At 43.9% G+C, this 24683-nt stretch overlaps 2 protein-coding genes and 1 long non-coding RNA gene across 13 annotated transcripts in view; 1 reads left to right on the forward strand and 2 right to left on the reverse strand.

The window, feature by feature from the left end:
• Positions 1-1262: 1262 nt before the first annotated feature.
• On the reverse strand, positions 1263-2876 carry PCBP1 (poly(rC) binding protein 1). The gene has a single exon (XM_036872882.1). The coding sequence runs from the start codon at positions 2681-2683 to the stop codon at positions 1613-1615; it is 1071 nt and encodes a 356-aa protein (XP_036728777.1). The 5' UTR covers positions 2684-2876; the 3' UTR covers positions 1263-1612.
• Positions 2877-3035: 159 nt separating this feature from the next.
• Positions 3036-24683, forward strand: part of LOC118905907 — an 85931-nt gene continuing 64283 nt past the window's right edge. For 2 of the 11 annotated variants that reach the window (XR_005022375.1, XR_005022366.1), the window contains exons 1-3: positions 3040-4408; positions 4834-4924; positions 10203-10334. This is a non-coding gene — a long non-coding RNA (uncharacterized LOC118905907). Of the gene's footprint in view, positions 4409-4833; positions 4925-10202; positions 10335-24683 lie in introns of all 11 variants that reach the window. The other 9 variants (XR_005022369.1, XR_005022367.1, XR_005022373.1 and 6 more) reach the window with 9 other exon arrangements.
• LOC118905906 (histone H3.3-like) lies at positions 21865-22275 on the reverse strand. Its single transcript, XM_036872884.1, has one exon. It carries the CDS (start codon positions 22273-22275, stop codon positions 21865-21867), a length of 411 nt encoding a protein of 136 aa, XP_036728779.1.

The raw sequence follows: 24683 nt of genomic DNA on the forward strand, positions 1-24683 counted from the left end.
ACTAGGTCTGTACCTCCAAAAACAGGAGCAGATGCCCTGTGGAGAAGAAACCTCAACAAATATTTATGGTGGCTAATACTCCCCTCCCACAGGAATTTCTGCTGTTGGTGATCTCCCACAGTGCCTGGTTTGAACAACACACTCTGGCACCTAATCGTCTATTGTCCTAATCTGCTGTTTCTAGTGTTTCTGCCTAATGGTGGAAAAATTTTCTTCTCTCATCAGTTTCAGCCTAGACCCACTGGCTGACATGAGGCTGCTAGGCCTTTACAGCAACATCTTCCTACTCCACTGGTGAAGAGAATCAGTGGCACTCACATCTAAGGACCTTTTGGAGTTTTGCTGAAAATGCAGTCTTCTGATTAGATTTGGGGTGGGACCCAGGAATCTGCATTTTTTAACACTGAGGTCATTCTTAGGCGGTTGTCAATGGATCAGCCTACATTCCTGCCTGTGTGGACTGCCCCATTTAGGCAGAATTATTTCCTGGTACAATGATTTCTCTAAACATTGCACACAGCAGGAGAATTAGAAGCTGGCCTCCTTTGTTTCTGGGTAGCCACTTGGCAGGTGTAATAACATCCTCTTGACAGGCCGCTTGCCACAGGTGCATGCGCGACACATGCGCCCCGCTGCTACCATCCCCCATTCAGTCTTGCTGCCCAACCAAGCCCACTATCCCCACCACCACCCTGTAGCAGCTACCCTCTCCCAAGCCCTTAGACCCACCCAGCCCCTTTCCCTTCCCCCACCTCAGCCCCTCCCTTCCCCCCCAGCCCAGCCCTTCCCTCCCCCACCTCTTCTCTGGGTCCCCCAGGCTCCTCCCACCTCAGAACGTTTTTTTGTTCCTGGCTAAGAGTTTTGCACGTGAGATTGAGGGCGGGGCTGGTGGGACTAGAGGACACACTGCCATTCATCAGAGGTCCTACCGAGTGGGCATACTCTTCCCAGCTGAGAAACCCCTTATGTTTTCTACCAGAGAAATGGGCAGAGGCCTCTCTCTGGAACCTGGCTGGAGGGATGTCACTCTCCAAGAGACCCCCACTGTCTCTGCAAACGTCCCAAAGCAGGCCCAGCCTGCCGTTCTCCTTTGTTGGGATGGAAAGGGAATGGAATCTTACCAGTAAGGTGAAAAGGGCTGGAGAAAATACCAGGGACGGGCCCACCCTTCTCCCTACAAAAGCCTAACACTAGAAGGGAAGAAAAGAAATGCACCAACAAAGAGTTTAAGATAGTAGTTCCCAGCTTTTTCAAATATGAAGCATTTTTTAACCAATCCATTTTTTAATTTTTAAATTCTTGACATTACAGAACTAAACTGAAATTTATTAACATTCCACTCTTACATTTCTTATCGACAAACAGAAATAAAATTCATGACCCAAAAACCCAAAACAAAACTAAAAACAGGGAAAAGCTTATAAAACTAAATATGGATCCCAGCATTAACAGCTGAACAGAGAATGTGATTTTTAAATTCTTAGCGGATGATAAAGTTGTGTAGAAACTGAACACTTACAAATTATTTAAAACCTGGAATCACTGACCAGAAATTACACAGTTGGATCATGGGAAAACAGCAGAAAGGGGTTATGAGGGAACCTACACTGTTCTAGCTGCACCCCATGCCCTTCTCAGAGGAAAGCCTGGCATTGATTAGATATTGGGCCAGACTAATACTGGCAGCAGAACCAGTGATAGTAACCTGCCTACCAGAAGAGCCTTCCACTGGGTTAGCAATTTTGATCTGGGCCCCGGACATCTGGCGGATCTCATTAATGTTGGCGCCTTGGCGCCCGATTATGCAGCCAATTAAGTTATTTGGAATGGTGAGTTCATGGGTAGTTTGAGTAGATGCATCCAAACTTGCCCAATAGCCTTTCACCTCTGGAGAGCTGGAGTCAATTCCGGCGAATCCGGTCCCGCCGTGCATCATGGCAAAGTGAGACTGCTGTCTTGCCACCTGGTTCAGCTTGGCCAGATCGAGCGGAGAAATGGTGTGTTGTCCTTGAATCGAGTAGGCATCTAGAGGTGGTCCCTCCAGGTCATGGGTGGCGTGAGGGTAGCCAGCAGCGTCGCTGCACCGATCTTGGCCGCCCGCGCAGATCACTGGAGAGCTGGCCGGCATGGGCTGGTACGGAATGGTCATGACTCTCCCTTGCGGAGACTGGGAGAGCGTCTCCAGCATGACCAGGCAGATCTGCTTGACACACTCGGTGACAGACTGCGGCACGCCAGCAATGGTGATGGCCCGCTCGGTGGAGTTGGGCAGCATATCCCCCGCCACCTGGACCTGGGCCCCCGTACTCTCGCGGATCTCTTTGATCTTACAACCGCCTTTCCCAATCAGGGAGCCGCACTGGGTGGCCGGCACCACCAGCCTCAGGGTGACCGGGGGCCTGCTAGCAGCCGTGCTGTTGGTCATGGAGCTGTTGATATCTTCTTCCAGCTTGTCGATGATCATAGCGAAGGCCTTAAAGATGGCATTGGTGGGGCCGGTCAGAGTGATGATTCTCTCCGGGCAATTCCCCTCCGAGATGTTGATCCGCGCACCACTCTCCTCGCGGATCCTCTTAACCGACTCCCCTTTCTTCCCAATAATGCTTCCTACTTCCTTTCCGTGCATAAGCAGCCGAATGGTGAGAGTCACATTTAGTCCACTTTCAGTCACACCGGCATCCATGGCGAGCGGCGGGCGGCGTTCGGGGGAGTTGGGCTCGTTACGTGGTCAAGTCTTTGGTGGCTGGCTGGGGGAGGGGCGGTGTAGGCCCAAAACTGCCGGCGCGAGGCGAGCGAGGGCCGCGGGAGCGAGCGGGCGCGGGCGGGAGGCCGCGGCGTCGTCGCAGGGGCGGGCGGCGGCGGCGGAGGGGGCGAGCGGGGCCGGGAGCGGCGGGCGGGCGGGTGGGCGAGGGCGCGGCGGTGGCGACTCCGGCGGCAGCCTCGGCGGTCTGGGCGGGGCGGGAAGCCCGCTTTCAACCCCGCGTACCCTCTGACCCCGGAAGTGCTTGCTGCGCAGGACCCCTTGAAAAAAAATGAGGACCCGTCCTTTTTAGGTCACAAGATTGCGCCAACCCCCATAGAGTAGTTTTTAAAATACACTTTTAACAGCCTAGCATTGAAAAGAAAGCCCCGGTAGGCAGAAGCTGTGAGTCCGGCAAAGTTTTAAAACGAACATGTATTTTATTAACCCCAGAGGCGCCGGCAGATGTTTGGAAAGGGTAGTGTTGTGCGCGGAGGCGACACATTATTTTCCCGCCCTACAAAAGCGGTTTAAGCGCGGAGCGACACGGGCAGCCCCGGCGATAACTGCAGGCGGCTGCTAGGACGCCGCGGGTTTAAAACATGCGCTTGAGGCGGCCAGAGCGCATGCGTGAGGGTGTGGGGCAGACGGGAGGGGCAGCCGCGGTCTTCCGGGGGGGAGGGGCGGCGAGGCGAGGCCTGCGGGGCGGGCCCCCGCCCGGGCGGGCACGTGGGGCCCCTTCATCTTCGGCGTCGGGGCGCCCAGCGCCAGCCCCCACCCCCGCCTCGGCCCCGTGGCGGCGGTCGGTGGGGAGAAAGACCAAAACCCACCACCCGCTGCCGTCAAATTCACGGCTCTGCTCATGGTTTCTGGGGAGGGCTAGAAACATGGCCATAAAGAGAATGGCGTCCATTTACATAATGCTTTGTCTGCATTTTGCAACTCTCTTTCGTTTACCCGCAGAACCCCCACCTCCTGCGCTGGTGTCGTTTTAGTCGCTGCCGCCTCGTCAGACATTTAAGACAATGGCGTGCATCTTGGGGGACCGCATTTACTCCTGCTCTGGGGAGTTCCTGCGGTTTTCCCCGCGCGGCTTACGCTCCCGCTGCTGCCTTTCGGCCCTTTCCCCGCTCGGTGCAGCCACGGCGCCCACGCTCTCCGGGGGCGGCCCCCAACAGGACCCGCCATCTTGGAGGGCCTTTCTTGCCGTGTGTGGAGCCGCGCGTTCCTCCCGGTAAAGAAAGGTCGCTGGGGCCCTTGATGCGCCAGTTGTGATTTCTGCCCCTTCTCCTTTTCCTCGGCTGAGCGAGACAGAAAAGGCCGAGTGCGCGGGGTGCTTCAGGATCCCCCAGGGAAAGCGGCTAACGTGGCGGTCCTTCCCTCCCCCCTCCCTTTCTTCCCCGTGGGGGTGGCCGCCATGTTTCCTGAACACAAAATGGCGACACGTGGCCTATATTCGTCGCCAACGAGAAATAGGGGTCGGGCCGAAAGCTCTAGAACGCGGCCGCCCCCCATCCCCCCGTCCCGCCCGTGAGCCGGGGCCTTCCCCGCGCAGCGAGTGCTCTGACCAGATTGGGATGAGACCCCGCAGGCTGGTCCCAGCCTCACCGGGCGAATTTTAATACATTTCTCATTAATTTGAAACGGGGACGCAAATAACTGTAAAATGTGGGCATCATACCGAGTCTCTCGCTCATTTCGTTTAATAATGGATAAGGGGGGGGGCAGTACCAATGCATAATTTGGGCCCTCAGTACCAAAACATTTAGGAATCACTACTTGTAAAGAATGAGATGGGAAATTATTGCTTTCCTAGACTTCTAGCATAGGCTGTTGTGCTAGAGAGATAAAGAAATGGTATTATAAAGTTTCTTTTTAAAAAAAGGCAATTTCCATGAAGCGACTAGGATACCTAAGAGCTGGCCAGTGACCTCAGTTTGCCATAGTTGTTGACTTGTAGGCTAGAAGGGACAGACATTTATTGTGCATTTACCAGTGCCAGATCCTGTGCTAGCCATTTTACTGCATACTGTCTTTAATTTTTACAATGACCCTGTGAGGTATGTGTTATCTCTCTCTTTTTTTTTTTTTAGCAGATGAAATCACTTAGGCCCAGAGAGATGCAGTGACTAATTCAAGGTCACACAGTGTCGAGGATGGAATCCAGACCTGATACAGTTATTGGTGAGCACATTTCCAAATTTTTCTCTAAGTCAGGGTTTTGAATTTAAATGCTATTTGGACGTTTAGGTGGGCTTGTTATTTCAAGGAACCCCTCAGGTAATTTTTTGTTGCATAGTCACCCGCTATTTGTATCTATTTGGGGATTCCCAGTTTCTCCTGGTGTGAGCTATGCCTGTGAGGAGCTCAGAGGCTATTTTTTTTTTTTTTTTTTTTTTTTTTTAGAGGCTATTTTTTTTAATGAGTTGTCTGGGTGAGGATAGAGAGAAGGAAGTGATTCAGCCCTGCATAAAGGCTCAAGTATCTGTCAGTCCAGCCTGGTTTGTGGCGCATTTGAGTCTACCTGGCTCTGTGGGAGCAAGCAATTTCTCTGACTCACTTGCTTCCTTCAGCTACCCATGGGCATGACTTCCGCCTTCCCCATCCCAACCTCCACCCAGGTAAAAATAAATAAATTTACTCTGGCACCAAACCTCTATTTCTCTGCAGATATTGACAGAGCATGACAGAGTGGTAGATAAGTCATGGTCTGTGGACTTTTCAGTTCAATGTAACAAATAACTTGTGGACCAAGCAACAAATATGTGCTGAAACAGGGCTATGCTTGTATGGGTATTAAGAGGTGGAGAGGAGGGCTTGTTGCTTCCTTTAACTTACACTAATATTGTATATTAGACTTTCCAAAGTGCTTTCATATTACCTTAGATAATCCTACAAACAACTTTAACAGGTAGGTACATAACAGCAACAATGACAGTCATAGCACTAAGTGCTTACTGTGTGCCAGGCACTGTTTGAACCTTTATTTTGTGCATTAATTCAGTGGTTCTCACAGTTTTAAAAGCAAACCACCATGAGAAGTATATTTTACGTAATTGAAACATATATGCACACATATAGATAAAGGAAACAAAATTATTGCAAAACAGTACTTATTCATACTACATGCAGTGTACTCTGGTAATTTCTGTTGTCTTCTTTACATTAAAAAAAAAAGAGGCACACATCACACTAAAGGATGAAAAACCCATTATTAGGTTGTGACCAATATGATTAATCTACACATTTAAACCTCACAAAACCTCCTGAGATGGGGGTGATGTTATTTCCATTTTAACAGAGGTACAAAGAGAAAGATTTATCTAAGGTCACACAGCTGTTAAGTGGTAAAACGAAGATTTGAATCGAGGCAATTTGAGCCCAGAGCCTATATACTTAACCATTAAGGTAGACCGTCTGTGGTCTCTGCAGAGGACCTTATCTTGTAGAGAGACAGTTGATCTTAGTAAATGTTAAAAACTTAGGAGACACCAAAAGGACTAAATTGCATATAATCAAGAATTATCCTGATTCAAAGCATTCTGGTCCTCTAAATCTGCCACCTGTTTCTTTTCCCTAAAGAAAATTTTACCCACTGGGTATGTCTTCCCAAGACTGCAATTTTAAGCCTTTTTTGGCAGGCATATTTCTTTTTTTTTTTTTTTAACATCTTTATTGGAGTATAATTGCTTCGCAGTGGTGTGTTAGTTTCTGCTTTATATCAAAGTGAATCAGCTATACATATACATATATCCCCATATCTCTTCCCTCTTGCATCTCTCTCCCTCCCGCCCTCCCTATCCCACCCCTCTAGGTGGTCACAAAGCACCGAGCTGATCTCCCTGTGCTATGCAACTGCTTCCCAGTAGCTATCTATTTTACATTTGGTAGTGTATATATGTCCATACCACTCTCTCACTTCATCTCAGCCTGCCCTTCCCCCTCCCCATGTCCTCAAGTCTATTCTCTCTGTCTGCGTTTTCATTCCCGTCCTGCCCCTAGGTTGTTCATGACCTTTTTTTTTTTTTTAGATTCCATATATATGTGTTAGCATACGTTATTTGTTTTTCTCTTTCTGACTTACTTCATTCTGTATGACAGTCTTTAGGTCCATGCACCTCACTACAAATAACTTAGTTTCGTTTCTTTTTATGGCTGAGTAAAATTCCATTGTATATATGTGCCACATCTTCTTTATCCTTTCATCTGTCGATGGGCACTTAGGTTGCTTCCATGTCCTGGCTATTGTAAATAGAGCTGCAGTGAACGTTGTGGTACATGACTCTTTTTGAATTATGGTTTTCTCAGGGTGTATGCCCAGTAGTGGGATTGCTGGGTCATATGGTAGTTCTATTTTTAGTTCTTTGAGGAACCTCCATACTGTTCTCCATAGTGGCTGTATCAATTTACATTCCCACCAACAGTGCAAGAGGGTTCCCTTTTCTCCACACCCTCTCCAGCATTTATTGTTTGTAGATTGTTTTTTAATTTTTATTTATTTATTTATTTTAGTTTTGGCTGTGTTGGTTCTTTGTTGCTGTGCGCGGGCCTTCTCTAGTTGCAGCGAGTGGGGGCTACTCTTGGTTGCGGTGCACGGGCTTCTCATTGCGGTGGCTTCTCTTGTTGCGGAGCACGGGCTCTAGGCTTGCGGGCTTCAGTAGTTGTGGCACACGGGCTCAGTAGTTGTGGCTCACAGGCTCTAGAGCGCAGGCCCAGTAGTTGTGGCACATGGGCACAATTGCTCTGCGGCATGTGGGATCTTCCTGGACCAAGGCTCGAACCTGTGTCCCCTGCGTTGGCAGATGGATTCTTAACCACTGTGCCACCAGGGAAGTCTCTGTAGATTTTTTGATGACGGCCATTCTGACTGGTGTGAGGTGATTTGCATTTCTCTAATGATTAGTGATGTTGAGCATCCTTTCATGTGTTTGTTGGCAATCTGTATATCTTCTATGGATAAATGTCTGTTTAGGTCTTCTGCCCATTTTTGGATTGGGTTGCTTGTTTCTTTAATATTGAGCTGCATGAGCTGCTTGTATATTTTGGAGATTAATCCTTTGTCAGTTGCTTTGTTTGCAAATAATTTCTCCCATTCGGAGGGTTGGAGGGTCTTTTCGTGTTGTTTATGGTTTCCTTTGCTGTGCAAAAGCTTTTCAGTTTCATTAGGTCCCATTTGTTTATTTTTGTTTTTATTTCCATTTCTCTAGGAGGTGGGTCAAAAAGGATCTTGCTGTGATTTGTGTCATGGAGTGTTCTGCCTATGTTTTCCTCTAAGAGTTTTATCGTGTCTGGCCTTACATTTAGGTCTCTAATCCATTTTGAGTTTATTTTTGTGTATGGTGTTAGGGAGTGTTCTAATTTCATTCTTTTACATGGAGCTGTCCAGTTTTCCCAGCACCGCTTATCGAAGAGGCTGTCTTTTCTCCATTGTATATTCTTGCCTCCTTTATCAAAGATGAGGTGACCATATGTGTGTGGGTTTATCTCTGGGCTTTCTATCCTGTTCCATTGATCTATATTTCTGTCTTGATTACTGTAGCTTTGTAGTATACTCTGAAGTCAGGGAGCCTGATTCCTCCAGCTCCGTTTTTCTTTCTCAAGATTGCTTTGGCTATTTGGGGTCTTTTGTGTTTGCATACAAATTGTGAAATTTTTTTGTTCTAGTTCTGTGAAAAATGCCATTGGTAGTTCGATAGGGATTGCATTGAATCTGTAGATTGCTTTGGGTAGTATAGTCATTTTCACAATGTTGATTCTTCCAATCCAAGAACATGGTATATCTCTCCATCTGTTTGTATCATCTTTAATTTCTTTCATCAGTGCCTTATAGTTTTCTGCATACAGGTCTTTTGTCTCCTTAGGTAGGTTTATTCCTAGGTATTTTATTCTTTTTGTTGCAATGGTAAATGGGAGTGTTTCCTTAATTGCTCTTCCAGATTTTTCATCATTAGTGTATAGGAATGCAAGAGATTTCTGTGCATTAATTTTGTATCCTGCTACTTTACCGCATTCATTGATTAGCTCTAGTAGTTTTCTGGTAGCATCTTTAGGATTCTCTATGTATAGTATCATGTCATCTGCAAACAGTGACAGTTTTACTTCTTCTTTTCCGATTTGGATTCCTTTTATTTCTTTTTCGTCTCTGATTGCTGTGGCTAAAACTTCCAAAACTATGGTGAATAATAGTGGTGAGAGTGGACAACCTTGTCTTGTTCCTGATCTTAGTGGAAATGGTTTCAGTATTCCACAATTGATAATAATGTTGGCTGTGGGTTTGTCATATATGGCCTTTATTATGCTGAGGTAAGTTCCCTCTATGCCTACTTTCTGGAGGGTTTTTATCGTATGTGGGTGTTGAATTTTGTCGAAAGCTTTTTCTGCATATATTGAGATGATCATATGGTTTTTCTCCTTCAGTCTGTTAATATGGTGTATCACATTGATTGATTTGCATATATTGAAGAATCCTTGCATCCCTGGGATAAACCCCACTTGATCATGGTGTATGATCCTTTTAATGTGCTGTTGGATTCTGTTTGCTAGTATTTTGTTGATGATTTTTGCATTTATGTTCATCAGTGATATTGGCCTGTAGTTTTCTTTTTTTGTGGCATCTTTTATCTGGTTTTGGTATCAGGGTGATGGTGGCCTTGTAGAATGAGTTTGGGAGTGTTCCTCCCTCTGCTATATTTTGCAAGAGTTTGAGAAGGATAGGCGTTAGCTCTTCTCTAAATGTTTGATAGATCTTGCCTGTGAAGCCATCTGGTCCTGGGCTTTTGTTTGTTGGAAGATTTTTAATCACAGTTTCAATTTCAGTGCTTGTGATTGGTCTGTTTATATTTTCAATTTCTTCCTGGTTCAGTCTCGGAAGGTTGTGTTTTTCTAAGAATTTGTCCATTTCTTCCAGGTTGTCCATTTTATTGGCATATAGTTGCTTGTAGTAATCTCTCATGATCCTTTGTAATTCTGCAGCAGACATATTTCTTTAATCTCTTTGTGTCTGAGTATCTCCGGGACTCTACTCACTTTCCCAATGAAGTCTTCTCTTTCCCAGCTCTCAGGACCGCCTGCATCAGAGTCTTACAGCCCCTCCCTTGGGTAGCCCACATTTAGCTGTTGATGAAATTGTAATGTGTCTTGATGTTGATAATGTGTTGTAAGGGCCTCAGGTGCCTTGGGTGACCCTGAGATCTGGCAAAGAGGGTACTGGACTTGAGAATTGGTGGCTCTGGCCCCTAGCTCCAGCTCTGCCACTAAGTAGCTTTGAGAGTTCTACAATTCAGTTCATTTATCTGGGCCTCAGTTTTCCCATCTGTAAAACGAGATTAGATGCTCCCTAAGGCCGTTTCTAATTCTGTCCAGGGAGTGATGATATTTGATGATCTTGGTTATTTATCCCTGGGAGGGAGGGTTGGGTAAATGTTTTACGTACTTATGGTAAATTCTGCACTCCCTTCCTCAGACCTGCGTTATCTTGCGGATATGTGAGTGAATTCCACACCACCCATTTTACAGATGAAGCCACTGAGATACAGAGCAACTGACTAAATAGTCACCGCCCCACTCCTGGAGCCTCACATGACTCTTCTCCCAGGTTGGTTAAAGGGTTTAACAAGGTTGGGAAGGTGAGTCAGGCTTACACTTTAGAAGTTGAACCACAGGATTTTTGCTTCCTCTTACCACATTGGCATGTTATATAAAACTTTTCGAAGTGTTATTTAATCATCACAGTCAACTTTGCCAGGGAGATATTATTATGCTCATTTTATGAAAGAACCGTCTTTGGATCAAAGTAGTAAAATGACTTGACCAAGGTTACACAGCTTGTTAGGATCTGAGCTAGGTAGGCCTCTTGACTCCTAGTTGTGGATTGTTCCTTTCCTTGGCTTCTGATGCTTGTGGCACTGACTTTAACACGTGGAATAACTTTTTAAATTCAAAGAGTTTTCTATCCAGTCTTTATTTTTCTGTCCCAGAACGTCCAATTCACTTATGTTAGGTTACTGACTCTTTTGGTTCAAGAGAATCTCCTTTCTCTGGTTCTTTAATGTTTACATTTATGGGTTTGGGAAGTGGTAGGAATGAGACTAGGTTCCCTGGGGGCAGGAACCACCTTTTTTTTTTTCCCAACCTACCTGGCCCAGCAAGTATCCTATAGCTTTTGAAATTTGTCCTATCAACACGCAACATTTTTCCCAAAAACATGGTTTCTTTTCCTCTTTGCCCTTCATATTTAGCTTCCCATTTCTCTTTTATTTAAAATTATTGTAAATTAAGAGGACCTTTACCCTATTTCCAGGATACTACAGAGTGCAGTTTAGAAACATGTCTTACCCACTGGGGATAGTAACAATTTGACCTCATATGCTGATAACCCTGTGCTGCTGTTAGGGGGTCGCTACTTGGTTTCCTCAGAAACAGCAGAAATATGTTGGTGTGCTTTACAGAAGTGACCAGGATATACAGCAACATCCTTGGCCTAAGTTCTCCCAGTTGGGCAAAGCATTGCTCATGTATTCCCCAGGGTCATTTTAACTAAAATAGGCCTGGAGAACAGAGTGCAGAGAAAAGTTAAAAGGAAAATGAGAACAGAATGCAAATGCAAAGTATAGAATGAGAGGAAGTGGGAAAAGGTAAGTAAAGCAAAGAGAGAAAAGGATAGGGCAGAGGGGACTTCCTTGGTGGTCCAATGGTTAAGAATCCACCTTCCAATGCAGGGGACCCGGGTTCGATCCCTGGTCAGGGAACTAAGAGCCTATATACCGCAGGCCAACTAAGCCCGTGTGCCATAACTGGAGAGCCTGTGTGCCGCAACTACAGAGCCCACACGTTCTGGAACCCGCGTGCCACAATTAGAAGCCCGTGGGCCACAACAAAGGATCCCATGTGCCACAACTAAGACCTGAAGCAGCCAAGAATAAATAAATAAATATTAAAACAAAACAAACAAAAGAAGAATAGGGCAAAGAGGAGAATACAGAATCGGTGGAAGGGAGGTGAAGAGAGCAATCCAGAGGTCCATTAGCCTCTCCTATGGTGTGGGACAAATCAAGGAAGAGCAGCTAGTATGATAACTCCTCCTGATCTGATTTTGAGCAGCACATATCTTTTCTTATCCTCTATTTCCAGTGTCAGGTAGGGGAAATTTCTTTGTTTCTGCTATCAGTTGGGGATATGAATAGATGCCAGTAATTTTATTTTATTTTCTTTCTTTTTTTTTTTTTTTTTGTATTTTGGCCATGCTGCATGGCATTGCGGGATGGTTCCCCGACCAGGGATCGAACCCAGGCCTCTGCAGTGAAAGCACTGAATCCTAACCCCTAGGCCGCCAGGGCACTCCCTGTTTTATTTTATTTTTATTGACGTATAGTTTTACAATGTTGTGTTAGTAAGAAACTGTTATAAATATGTATACATTCTTTTTTATATTCTTTTTCATTATGGTTTATCACAGGTTACTGAATATAGTTCCCTGTGCTATACAGTAGGACCTTGTAGTTTATCTATTCTACATATAATAGTTGGCATCTGCTAACCCCAAACTCCCAATCCATCCCTCCCCCACCCCCCCCTTGGCAACCACTAGCCTGTTTCCTGTGTCTGTGAGTCTGTTCCTGTTTTGTAGATAGGTTCATTTGTGTCATATTTTAGATTCCACATATAAGTGATATCATATGGTATTTTTCTTTCTCTTTCTGGCTTACTTCACTTAGTATGATAATCTCTGAGTCCATCCATGTTGCTGCAAATGGCATTATTTCATTCTTTTTTATTGCTGTGTAGTATTCCATTGTATATATGTACCACGTCTTATTTATCCATTCAGCTGTCGATGGATATTGAGGTTGTTTCCACATCCTGGCTATTGTGAATAGTGCTGTCGTGAATATAGGGGTGCATGTATCTTTTCGAATTACAGTTTTGTGTGGATATATGCTCAGGAGTGGGATTGCTGGATCATATAGACGCCAGTAATTTTAATATTAGCCTCAGTTCACCTGGTTTATCAAGGAAAATGTGCTACAAAAATCACGTAAGGTATTCTAGGTCAACTTTCATGTTATTCGTTCATTCAGCAGGCACTTGATTGTTTGATATGTTTCAGACACTGAGGCTATAAAAATGAATGAGATATTGTCCTTGCCCTCAAGATGTTTATGGTCTGGAGAGGTAGACAGAGAAGTAAACAGATTCACAGTATAATGTGTTAAAGTATTGGGATATGAGTAAGCTGTGGTGCTTACCAAGCTGTGCTGTTACGGGTTCAGAGGAGGGCCCTTGATTCAGCCTTGGAGGGGATCTGGGAAGGCCGCCTAGAGAAGTTGTCATTCAGGCTGAGTCCCAAGTTGGCAAATTGCACGGTGGAGGGCAGGGAAGGGTATTCTTCCCAAAGGCAGGGAGCTCAGTCCTTTCAGAAGTTGTAGCTGTTTCATGAAGACATGAAGGATGTTTGCATGATCCAGTTTTTGGTGAGTATTGTTCTGCTTCAGAAGTGTAGATTATTGAGACTTGACTCTGTTCGCTAGAGCACTGGTCCCCAACCTTTTTGGCACCAGGGACCGGTTTCGTGGAAGACAGTTTTTCTACGGACAGGGTGGGGGGGGATGGTTTCGGGATGATTCAAGAGCATTACATTTATCATGCACTTTATTTCTATTATTATTATATTGAAATATATATTGAAATAATTATACAACTCACCATAATGCTGACAGGAGGCGGAGCTCAGGCGGTAATGCGAGAGATAGGGAGAGGCTGTAGATACAGGTGAAGCTTCGCTCGCTTGCCCGCCACTCACCTGCCCTGCTGCCTGGTTCCTAACCAGTACTGGTCTGTGGCCCGGGGGTTGGGGACCCCTGCGCTAGAGCACAGAAAGTTAAAGTCCTTATTTTGTAACAATAATTCTCTTTTAAGGTGAAGACACTAGAAATCGCACTTCCTATCTAGAGATTTTAAGGACAAAATGTAAACAAAGTACAGCCTTTGAATTAGCAAATAATTATTAACCCTTTGTACAGTAAAAGAAAGCAGCTACAATAGACGGCATATCCCTTTCTCATCCAACTTTTGGATTTTATTGTGTTCTGCTTTGTTTATAAAGGGATGTGTGTGGAAATTTAGGGTCTTTGTTTAGCTGCTTAGGATGTTTGAGTTAGGAAGGAGGAAAATGAGTTCAAGAATAATTGCTACTTTATGGCAGAACAAAAGAAATACATTTAAATAGCTCATTTCTCTGATCCCATCTACTGAACACAAGTAAGACTTGGTCGGGGACATTGTTTCAGAGAGACAGTTACTTCAACCAGATAAAGCATTTGCTCAACATTATTCACTGTGTAAAGTCTGCTGTGTCCATATTAAGAGCATTGATTTTGTTTTTTGAGATGCACATATAGCTGCATTAAACAGAAACCTTATGTGTATTCATTGGACAATACTGGGATTTTACCTAGATTAAAAGAAAAAAATGTGTTATGTGTGGATTAGGGAGGAATGCTTAGAAAATAGTACATAGATTCAGTGGTCATTTCTCAGTCATCTTCTTGATCTCTCAGTAGTATTTGACACTTCCTCCTCACACACTAGTTTCACTTGGCTTCCAGGATGCCACTACCTTGGTTCTCCTTCTACCTCAGGAGCCCCTTCTTCTCAAACTCCCACGTACCGCCCCGCCCTTTTGGCTGTTTCCTTATCTCCTCAGCCTCCAATGATGGAGTACTCAAATCAGTCCTCGGATCACTTCTCTGTCTACACTCATTTACTAAGTGCTCTCTTTTAAGAATTTAAATATCATTTATACCCTGAGAATTCTCAAGTATATATTACCAGCTTGAATGTCTTCCTGTGAACTCAAGACTCTTCTGTCCAGCTGCCTACGGGATATCTCCACTTGTGTATGTAATAGCTTCTTTTTTTAAAAAATTAATTAATTAATTTATTTATTTATTTTTGGCTGTGTTGGGTCTTCGTTGCTGCACGCGGGCTTTCTCTAGTTGTGGCGAGTGGGGGCTCCTCTTCGTTGCAGTGCATGGGCTTCTCATTGCAGTGGCTTCTCTTGTTGAAGAGCGCGGGCTCTAGGCGCACGGGCTTCAGTAGTTGTGGCTCGCGAGCTCTAGAGCACAGGCTCAGTAGCTGTGGCGCACAGGCTTAGTTGCTCCACGGCATGTGGGATCTTCCCAGACCAGGGCTCAAACTCATGTCCCCTGCATTGGCAGGTGCATTCTTAACCACTGCGCCACCAGGGAAGTCCTGTAATAGCTTCTTGAACTTAAAATATTCAAAACATTAATCCTGGAACTTCTCCTCTCAAACCTGTACCTCTGGCAGTTTCTCCCCATCTCAGTTTCAGTTATATTGAGGACTCTCCCTTGACTCTGTTCTTTCTCTTTCTCTCATCATCCAATCCACCAGCCAGTCCTGTGAGCTCTACCTTAAAATGCATCCAGGGTTTGAACACTTCTCACCCCCTTCCTTGCTACTATTGGAATAGCCTTCTAAATGGTCTTCCTGCTTTTGCTCTTGGTCTCCCCCAGTCTAATCTTTTTTTTTTTTAACATCTTTATTGGAGTGTAATTGCTTTACAATGGTGTTAGTTTCTGCTTTATATCAAAGTGAATCAGCTATACATATACATATATCCCCATATCTCTTCCCTCTTGCATCTCTCTCCCTCCCGCCCTCCCTATCCCACCCCTCTAGGTGGTCACAAAGCACCGAGCTGATCTCCCTGTGCTATGCGGCTGCTTCCCACTAGCTATCTATTTTACATTTGGTAGTGTATATATGTACATGCCACTCTCTCACTTTGTCCCAGCTTACCCTTCCCCCTCCCCGTGTCCTCAAGTCCCTTCTCTAGTAGGTCTGCGTCTTTATTCCCGTCCTGCCCCTAGGTTGTTCATGACCTTTTTTTTTTTTTTAGATTCCATATATATGTTTTAGCATACGGTATTTGTTTTTCTCTTTCTGACTTACTTCACTCTGTATGACAGACTCTAGGTCCATCCACCTCACTACAAATAACTCAATTTTGTTTCCTTTTTGGCTGAGTAATATTCCATTGTATATATGTGCCACATCTTCTTTATCCATTCATCTGTCGTTGGACACTTAGGTTGCTTCCATGTCCTGGCTATTGTAAATAGAGCTGCAGTGAACATTGTGGTACATGACTCTTTTTGAATTATGGTTTTCTCAGGGCCCCCAGTCTAATCTTAACAGTGACCAGTATAATCTTGTTATATGTATATCAAATCATACCACTCTGCTGAAAACTATCCACTGGGTCCCACCCAGATTAAAAACTAAAGTCCTTCAAGTGATCTACAAGGCTGCATGGGATCTTCAACATAACCCTCTCCCAGCTGCTCTGACCTCATCATCTATCACTTTCCCTTTGTGCTCTGGCCACACTGGTCTCCTTGCAGTTGCTCCAACATGCCAAGCCTTGGGACCTTTGTAGTTGTTTTTTCTGGAACACTTATTCCAGATGTCAGTGTGGCCTCCTCCGTTACCTCCTTCAGGTTTCTGCCCAACTGTCACCTAATCTAAGCATTCCTTGACCATCCTATTTAAAGTAAAAACCATCTCCTGCTCTGTGCCTTCCTTGTTTCCCTTCCCTGCTTTATTTTTCTCCACAGAACTTATTACTATTTGACATACTGTTCATTCATTCATTCATTCATTCATTATTTAGATATTTTGAGTCCTGCCTACTGTGTACCAGGCACTGTTCTAGGAACTCTCTACTATAGTTTATTATTTGTCACCCATGACTAGAATGTAAATTTCATCCACTTTGTTTTGCTCATTGCTATAACCCCACCTCCTAGAACAGTACCTAGCACATTGGAGTTGAATGAATAAATTTATTCTTTTTTAAAAAATTTATTTATTTTTTTGGCTGTGTTGGGTCTTAGTGGCAGCATGTGGGATCTTTCTTTGTGGTGAGTGGACTCTTCATTGTGGCGCACAGGCTTTTCTCTAGTTGTGGTGCATGGGCTCCAGAGCGCGTGGGCTCAGTAGTTGCAGCATGCGGGCTTAGTTGCCCCGTGGCATGTGGGATCTTAGTTCCCCTACCAGAGATCGAACCCATGTCCCCTGCATTGGAAGGCGGATTCTTAACCAGTGGACCACCAGGGAAGTCCCAAAGTTATTCATTTTTAAACAAAAATGTATTGAATAAATAGAAGGTTGTGTACCAGTTAATAGATCTGTATGAACAAGACATTGTTCCTGCCCTCAAGTTGCTCACTCTAAAAAACACTTATTTTTGAACTGTGCTCTCTAGCAGGATAAAGTGATACATCATTTTGGAATTGGGGAGGTAAGAACTGGTGTGCGGGGGTATGGTATGGATATCTTCAGAGATGAAGTCCTGCTTTGTTAGGCTTATCAATAATTTGCACTGTTTCTGGGAGGGCAGGATTGATGATAGCTCACTGCATTACTGGCTTTTTGGGTTACAACATCTGTTCTTACCTTGTTAGAGCAAGAGTTTCTTAAAAATCCCATTATCAGTCTTGGTTCTTTTTAACCTTCAAGGAACCATCTGTCATAACCACTTCCTCTCAGGCTTAGTGAAGGAGTTTACTATCTTTACCTTCCTCCATATCTGTAAGTTCTTTTCCAGAGACCCTGGCCATCCACTTACCAGCTGTATGGTCGTGAACCTCTCTGAACCTCAGTTTCTGTGCTTGTTAAACGGAGATGATGATGAATGACACCAGTCTTACTTCTTGTGAGGATTAAGTGACTAAATAATCTGCTGGTTTTGAGAACAGGAGAGTGGAAAGGGGAAGGAGGTAGAGAACAATTAAAAAAAAAATACTGTATATCTGTGCTTTATTTATTTTTTAAAATATTTATTTTTCTTTTTGGCTGAGTCAGGTCTTAGTTGCAGCATATGGGATCTTTGTTGCGGCGTGTGGGCTCTTTAGCTGTGGCGTGTGGGCTCTGTAGTTGTGGCACGTGGGTTCCAGAGCACGTGGGCTCTGTAGTTGGGGCACGCGGGCTCTCTAGTTGTGGCGCGTGGGCTTAGTTGCCCTGCGCCATGTGGGATCTTAGTTTCCCAACCAGGGATCGAACCCGCGTCTCCTGCATTGGAAGGCGGATTCTTAATCACTGGACCACCAGGGAAGTCCGATCTGTGCTTTATTTTGAAAAATATAATAAGCATATGTTTCTTTTCTAATGAGAGTAGTGAAGATTTTATTTTTTAAAAACAGACTTTAATATATTGTTTTTTATAGAGTAGCAGGTTTATAGAAAATATTTCCTTGCCTCTCCACCCAGATACTTACTGCTGTATTACATGAGGGAGATGAAATACTAGAACCTCACTGCAGGCTGCCCAGTGAGCTGGTTGGTATCTAGGTAGGAAAGCAGCCATTTCCCTTTACGTGAAATTAGAACTCAGGAGGTAGTAGTATTTGAGAGTCTCAAAGGGATTGATGATGATGATAATGACAACAACGGCAATAATGGTAATGGTGAACCTTGATGAACAAGGCCCTGCACTAAGCACCTTATATGGATTGGCTTATTTTAACGACGTAACAACCATATGAAGCTGGTGCTATGAGAAGTAGAGCAGCGTAGGAGGAGGGAGCATAGACTCTGAGGTCAGACCTCCTGTACTGACATCTCAACTTTGCCAGTAACTAGCCATGTGGCCTTGAATAAGAAGACTGTGCCTCATTTTCCTCATCTGTAAAATGAGGGTACTAAGGTACCAGCCTCATCAGGTGTTTGTGATGATTAAGTAATGTAAGCCATGTAAAGTGCTTAATGTAGTGCTTGGCACATAGAAAGTGCTCACCAGATGTCAGCTGTTATCATAATCAAAATGGCTGTTATTCTCATTTAACAGATGGAGAAATAACGGCTTAGAGAGAGGTAAGGTAATTTGCTTAAGTGATACAGCAAATAAATGATGGAACAGGAATTTGCATTTCAGGCTGTCAGACTCCAGAGCTCTTGTTCTTAACCTTTACACTATACCACCCGTCGTGGGTTAAGAGGAAGAGACTGGACCCACAAGAATTGCATTTTGGGTTTGGACCTCCCTAGCTTTTATCTGTGATCTTAAATATCTTGTCACTATAACATGTACTTGGTTATTCTCTGAGTTGACTCTTTCCTAGATCCAAGGAAATGAATGAGTGATGGATTAGTTGTAGTCTTCCCCTGCTAGGGATTGGGTGTTCCTGGCCAGGACCAGGAGATGGAGGTAAGCAAATACCTTTGTTCTTCCCAGTGCTCTTTGGACCAGAAGTGGAGCCTGTCTCGTCTCATTTGTTATTATGATTGTCTTTCTTCTTAATGCAACTGGTAATGATGAGAAACAGAGGAAGCAGTATACACATTGAGCACTTTCTGTGCGCCATGCATTTTACATGGATTATCTCATCATATCCTTAAAATAACTATAAGGTAGTAACTCTTACCCCTATTTTATAGAAACAGAGAGGTTAGGAAACTTGCTTAAAGTCACAGTAAGTGGTAGAGCTGGGATTTTTTTTTTTTAAATATGTATTTATTTATTTACATATGTATGCATGCATGCTGCGCCGGGTCTTAGTTGCAGCATGTGGGATCTAGTTCCCTGACCAGGGATTGAACCCGGGTCCCCTGCATTGGGAGCACGGAGTCTTAACTGCTGGACCACCAGGGAAGTCCCCCTAGAGCTGGGATTTGAATAAGCCGTCTGGCTCCAGAGCCCATGCTCTTAACCTCTGCACTCTACTGCTTCTGTTTCTCTTCTACCTGTGTAAAGTACGTAGTATGGGTCAGTGGCATGGGACTCAGTAGGGCCAGTCCTACCGGAAAATGGGACGACTTTACTGGGCTAGGAACGAGGAGGCCTGCGATCTTGTCTTGACCCTGCCACCAACTTGCCACATCTAGGACTTCACTTTTCTCAGCCTGTTGTCTGCATTTATTAAACAAAGGGGTTGCTCTACATGGTCTCTGAGATGGTCCTTCTAACTCTGATATTCTGTAATTGATCATATGAAGTGAGGAGGATAATACCTGCTCAGCTCCTTGATCTGGAGCATTGGTATTTGTGAGGTTTTAGGGAGCCCGCTTTGTGCAAAGGAAGATGATAGATTTCAGGGCAGAGAATGAGCTGCCTTCCTGAAGAAGGTTGATCTGGGCTCTTTTTTGAGGCTGGTTGCCAAGGGAACCTAGCCTCTGGCCAGCAGCAGCCAGGATTGCTTTGGTTGAGGGTTGGGAACAGATAACTAAAACAAGCAGCACATTTAGGTTTCACTTTCCACCCCCGCTCCCATTCACCACAGCTACCTGCTAGTTGTATACACTTTCTTTGTTAGGTACTGTTTTAAGTACTTTATAAAGTATCATATTATTTAATCTTCATAGTAATCTTATGAGATGGGTACTATTATTGTTCTAAATTTACAGACAATAAGAGTGAGGCAAATAGAGTTAAGTAATTTGTCCACATTTACTTAAGTGGAAAGTGGTATCAAACCCACTAAGTTGTACTGGCTTCTTGGTCGGACCTTGAAAAAAAATGCAGAGGGAAAACTCATTAGTTATTTATTAGTGGGTTTTGTTTTGTTTATTTGTTTGCTTTGTTTTTGTTTTATTTAATAGAATGACAGACACTTGGAATTGGAAAGGGCCTTTGAGGTAATACAATCAATCTCCTTGTCTCCAGACTTCCGTTCAGTTACAGAATTGCTTTATATGGTCCCCGGACAGATGATCATTTAAATCAGGGGTCCCCAACCCCCCGGCCGCGGACTGGTACCAGTCTGCGGCCTGTTAGGAACCGGGCCGCACAACAGGAGGTGAGCAGCGGGCAAGCGAGCGAGCGAACCTTCATCTGCTGCTCACCATCGCTCGCATTACCGCCTGAGCTCTCCCCCCGCCACCTTCCTTTCGTGGAAAAATTGTCTTCCATGAAACTGGTCCCTGGTGCCAAAAAGGTTGGGGACAGCTGATTTAAATTATTTTTGAATACTTCCATTGCTGGGAAGCTCATCACTTCTTGAGGAATCCCATTATAGTTGTTTTTTTTTCTTTTCCATTATGGTTTATTACAGGATACTGAGTATAGTTCCATGTGCTATACAGTAGGACCGTGTTGTTTATCTGTTTTGTTTTTTTTTTAATTTGGCTGTGTCAGGTTTTAGTTGTGGCACGCAGGATCTTTCATTGTGGTGAGTGGGCTCTTCGTTGTGGCATGCGGGCTTCTCTCTAGTTGTGGCGCATGGGCTCCAGAGTGCGTGGGCTCAGTAGTTGCACCATGCAGGCTTAGTTAACCCGCGGCCTCCGGGATCTTATTAGTTCCCCAACCAGGGATCGAACCCGTGTCCCCTGCATTGGAAGGCGGATTCTCAACCACTGGACCACCAGGGAAGTACCCTGTTTATCTGTTTTATATATAGTAGTTTGTATCTGCTAATCCCAAACTCCTTATTTATCCCTCCTCCACCCCCTTTCCCTTTTGGTAACCATAAATTTGTTTTTTATATCTGTGAGTCTTTTTCTGTTTTGTAAATAAGTTCATTGGTATCATATTTTAGATTCCATGTGTAAGTGATATCATGTGGTATTTGTCTTTCTCTTTTTGACTTCACTTAGTATGATAATCTCTAGGTCCATCCATGTTGCCAAAAATGGCATTATTTCATTTTTTTTAACGGCTGAGTAATATTCCATTGTGTATATGTGTACCACATTTTCTTTATCTATTCATCTGTGGATGGACATTTAGGTTGCTTCCATGTCTTTGCTACTGTAAATAATGCTGCTATGAACTTTGGGGTGCCTGTATTTTTTTTCATTGTCCAGAAAAATTTAACAGGTTTATATATAATTGTTATAAAATTGAACTGCTGAAACTTGTTTACTGAAACATTTTGACTTGCATTAATGCTTTAGGTCCCCGCATTTATATTAAAAATTCACACACAAATGAAAATGGAAAAATTGCCAATACCTGATTTCTGTCCCCCGTTTTTCCACCTGCAATCATATGCTTAGGTACCTTTTGACCCCATGGGGAAAAAAAATCTAATGTTCAGAACTACCAATAACAGGAAGAAGAGAAATTTTTTTTTCAAGAATGAACTATGTCCCATCAGAGTGGATTCTTAAGGGTGTTTTCCACGTAAGCGGCGTGCTAGCCGGATGTCGCTTGGCATAATTGTTACACGTTTGGCATGGATAGCACACAGGTTGGTGTCTTCAAAAAGCCCAGCCAGATAGATCTCACTTTCCTCCTGCAAAGCACCAGTAGCTGCACTCCGGAAGCGCAGATCTGTTTTGAAGTCTTGAGCAATTTTCCGTGCCAGCTGCTGGAAGGGAAGTTTGTGAATCAGAAGTTCAGTACACTTCTGACAACGTCTGATTTCACGGAGTGCCACGGTACCAGGCCTGTAACGCTGAGGTTTCTTCAGCCTTCCAGTAGAGGGCACACTCTTGCGAGCGGCTTTTGTAGCCAGTTTCTTCCTTGGTGCTTTACCGCCGGTCGATTTGCAGGCAGCCCGCTTTGTACGAGCCATGGTGTAGAGACCTCCTTACTTACCCTACTTCTCCTTCAGCTGGAGCTTGGCTGCCTGTATCTTTTCAAATTAGAGTTTTCTCCGTATATATACCCAGGAGTGAGATTGCTGAATCATATGGCAACTCTATATTTAGTTTTTTAGGGAACCTCCATACTGTTTTCCATAGTGGCTGCACCAATTTACATTCCCACCAACAATGTAGGAGGGTTCCCTTTTCTTCACACCCTCTCCAGCATTTGTTATTTGTAGACCTTATTAGTGATGGCCATTCTGGCTGGTGTGAGGTGATACTTCATCACAGCTTTGATTTGCGTTTCTCTAATAATCAGCGATGTTGAGCATCTTTTCATGTGCCTATTGGCCCTCTGTATGTCATCTTTGGAGAAATGTCTGTTTAGGTCTTCTGCCCATTTTTTGATTGGGTGGTTTGTTTTTCTGTTATCGAATTGTATGAGCTGTTTGTGTATTTCGGCAATTAAGCCCTTGTTGATGGTATTGTTTGCAAATATTTTCTCCCATTCTGTAGATTGTCTTTTCATTTTGTTTATGGTTTCTCCCATTATACTGTTGAATAGCTCTCACTTATAGAAAATTATTTCTTGTTTTGAATTGAAATCTAATTGAGGTATCTTCTCATCATTTATAGGCCTGTCTCCTGGAACCATACAGGGTAAATATAATCCATCTTCCACATCCAATCTTGTGAATGTTTGGAGACGTTCTTCCTGTTTATAAGGAGTATTTGCAGTTTTCTCATAGCATCTAAACTTGCTTTCAGTTCAGATTGGTCTGCACAAAAGCATTCTCTGTCTCTCACTATTTGCAAGTGCAGCCTTGCAACAAATTATGCTTCACATCTTGTGATTAGTTAGCACAAAGTGTGGGCCCTTCCCACATCCTTGGAGAATGAATGGTTAGTGAGCTGAATCTATACAGTTTTATATGAGCCTGGTGGGTTTGCAGTCCCCTACTCAGAATCTCTAAGACATCAGGCTGCTGCCCCGTACACACTGTCAGAGATCACAAAATGGCTGGAAGTTTATCCGGGCACTTGATGAAACTGCATTTACTTCATCAGGCCACTAGGTGATGTACAACTCACAAACCCAGACTGCCAGGGAGGGTTGTGTATAGGACGGTTTCTGTTTGTACTTGGAAATGCCATCAGAAGTCGCTTGGTGCAATTTCATGAAAAGGTTTTCTTAGGGGGAGGGGAAACATGTCTTGCATATACTTGGTCTTTCTCGGCTTTGTTCCAATTTTAAATATTAATTTGACTAGGATACTTTGAGTGATTTACTTAGACAAGGGGCATGGATGGTCCATTTATTTATTTACTTATTTATTTGTGTGTGTATGTGTGTGTGTATATCTTCATGTATGAATGATGTCTTGGCTGGGTTTAGGATTCTTTCCTTTTTTTCCTTTTTGGCTGCGCCACACGGCTTGTGGGATCTTAGTTCCCCAACCGGGGCTGGAAGCTGGGCCCTCGGCAGTGAAAGCACAGAGCCCTAACCACTGCACCGCCAGGGAAGCCCCCAGGATTCCTGACTAGCAGTCCTTGTCTCTACAAAGCATGCAGCCTTGTACTGTCCAGTTTCTGGTAGTACAGATGAAAAGTCCACTGCCAATAGGTGTCTCTTTCCTTTGTAAGTAATAACCATTTCTCTTTGAAAGTTTGTAAATTTTTTCTTCATGCTTAGTGTTTCATCATGATAGGCTTAGGTTTGATTTAAAAAAAAAACAAAACCCTGCTTGTCACTTGATAAACCTTTTAGACTTAAAAACTTAAGTCTTTTCTCAGTTCAGGGAAGCTTTACTGCTTTCCTTCTGTCTGTTTCCAACCTCCTTACTTTATAGATGAGGAAACTGAGCCCAGAAAGGTTAAATGACTTACCTAAGGGTCACTCAGGTAGTTAAAATGAACCTCAAACAAATAACCGGACTCCTCTGATGAGGTACACTTTCATTGGATTGAATATGGCTCTAGTGAGAGAGCCATTATGAACTAATCAGAAATTTTTTAGTGAGACAGGAATTTTTCCAAGGGGTCATGAGGAAATGAAGAAGGAAGAGGAGATGATAGAACTCGTTAGGATTAAAATGTGACCCATATGAAGGACTGCAAAATTCAGAAGTTCCTCCCCCACCCCGTTATCCCAGTTATTGGAGATACCCCAAAGCTCTAGAACTTAATAAAGCCAGGAACTTGATTGAACATTTGGAGAATTCGATATTTAGTTGTCAGAAGTTGGATAAGTGTGGTCATGCCCTGTTGTAAATATTGGAAAATATGTAAATGGCATCTGAAGGCTTGGAGACAGATATCATAAACTGTCTTATCAGTGGTCTGGTTTCTGTTTTGAGTTCCAGCTTGGGACCCTTTTCTGCTGGGAACCACCTGT

This window comes from Balaenoptera musculus, chromosome 13 (assembly GCF_009873245.2).
Source record: "Balaenoptera musculus isolate JJ_BM4_2016_0621 chromosome 13, mBalMus1.pri.v3, whole genome shotgun sequence".
NCBI classification, from domain to species: Eukaryota; Metazoa; Chordata; class Mammalia; order Artiodactyla; family Balaenopteridae; genus Balaenoptera; species Balaenoptera musculus.

Bases quoted from the DNA above. Each gene is read 5' to 3' on its own strand.
- PCBP1 (XM_036872882.1), bottom strand. From the start codon at position 2,683: ATGGATGCCGGTGTGACTGAAAGTGGACTAAATGTGACTCTCACCATT.
- LOC118905906 (XM_036872884.1), bottom strand. From the start codon at position 22,275: ATGGCTCGTACAAAGCGGGCTGCCTGCAAATCGACCGGCGGTAAAGCA.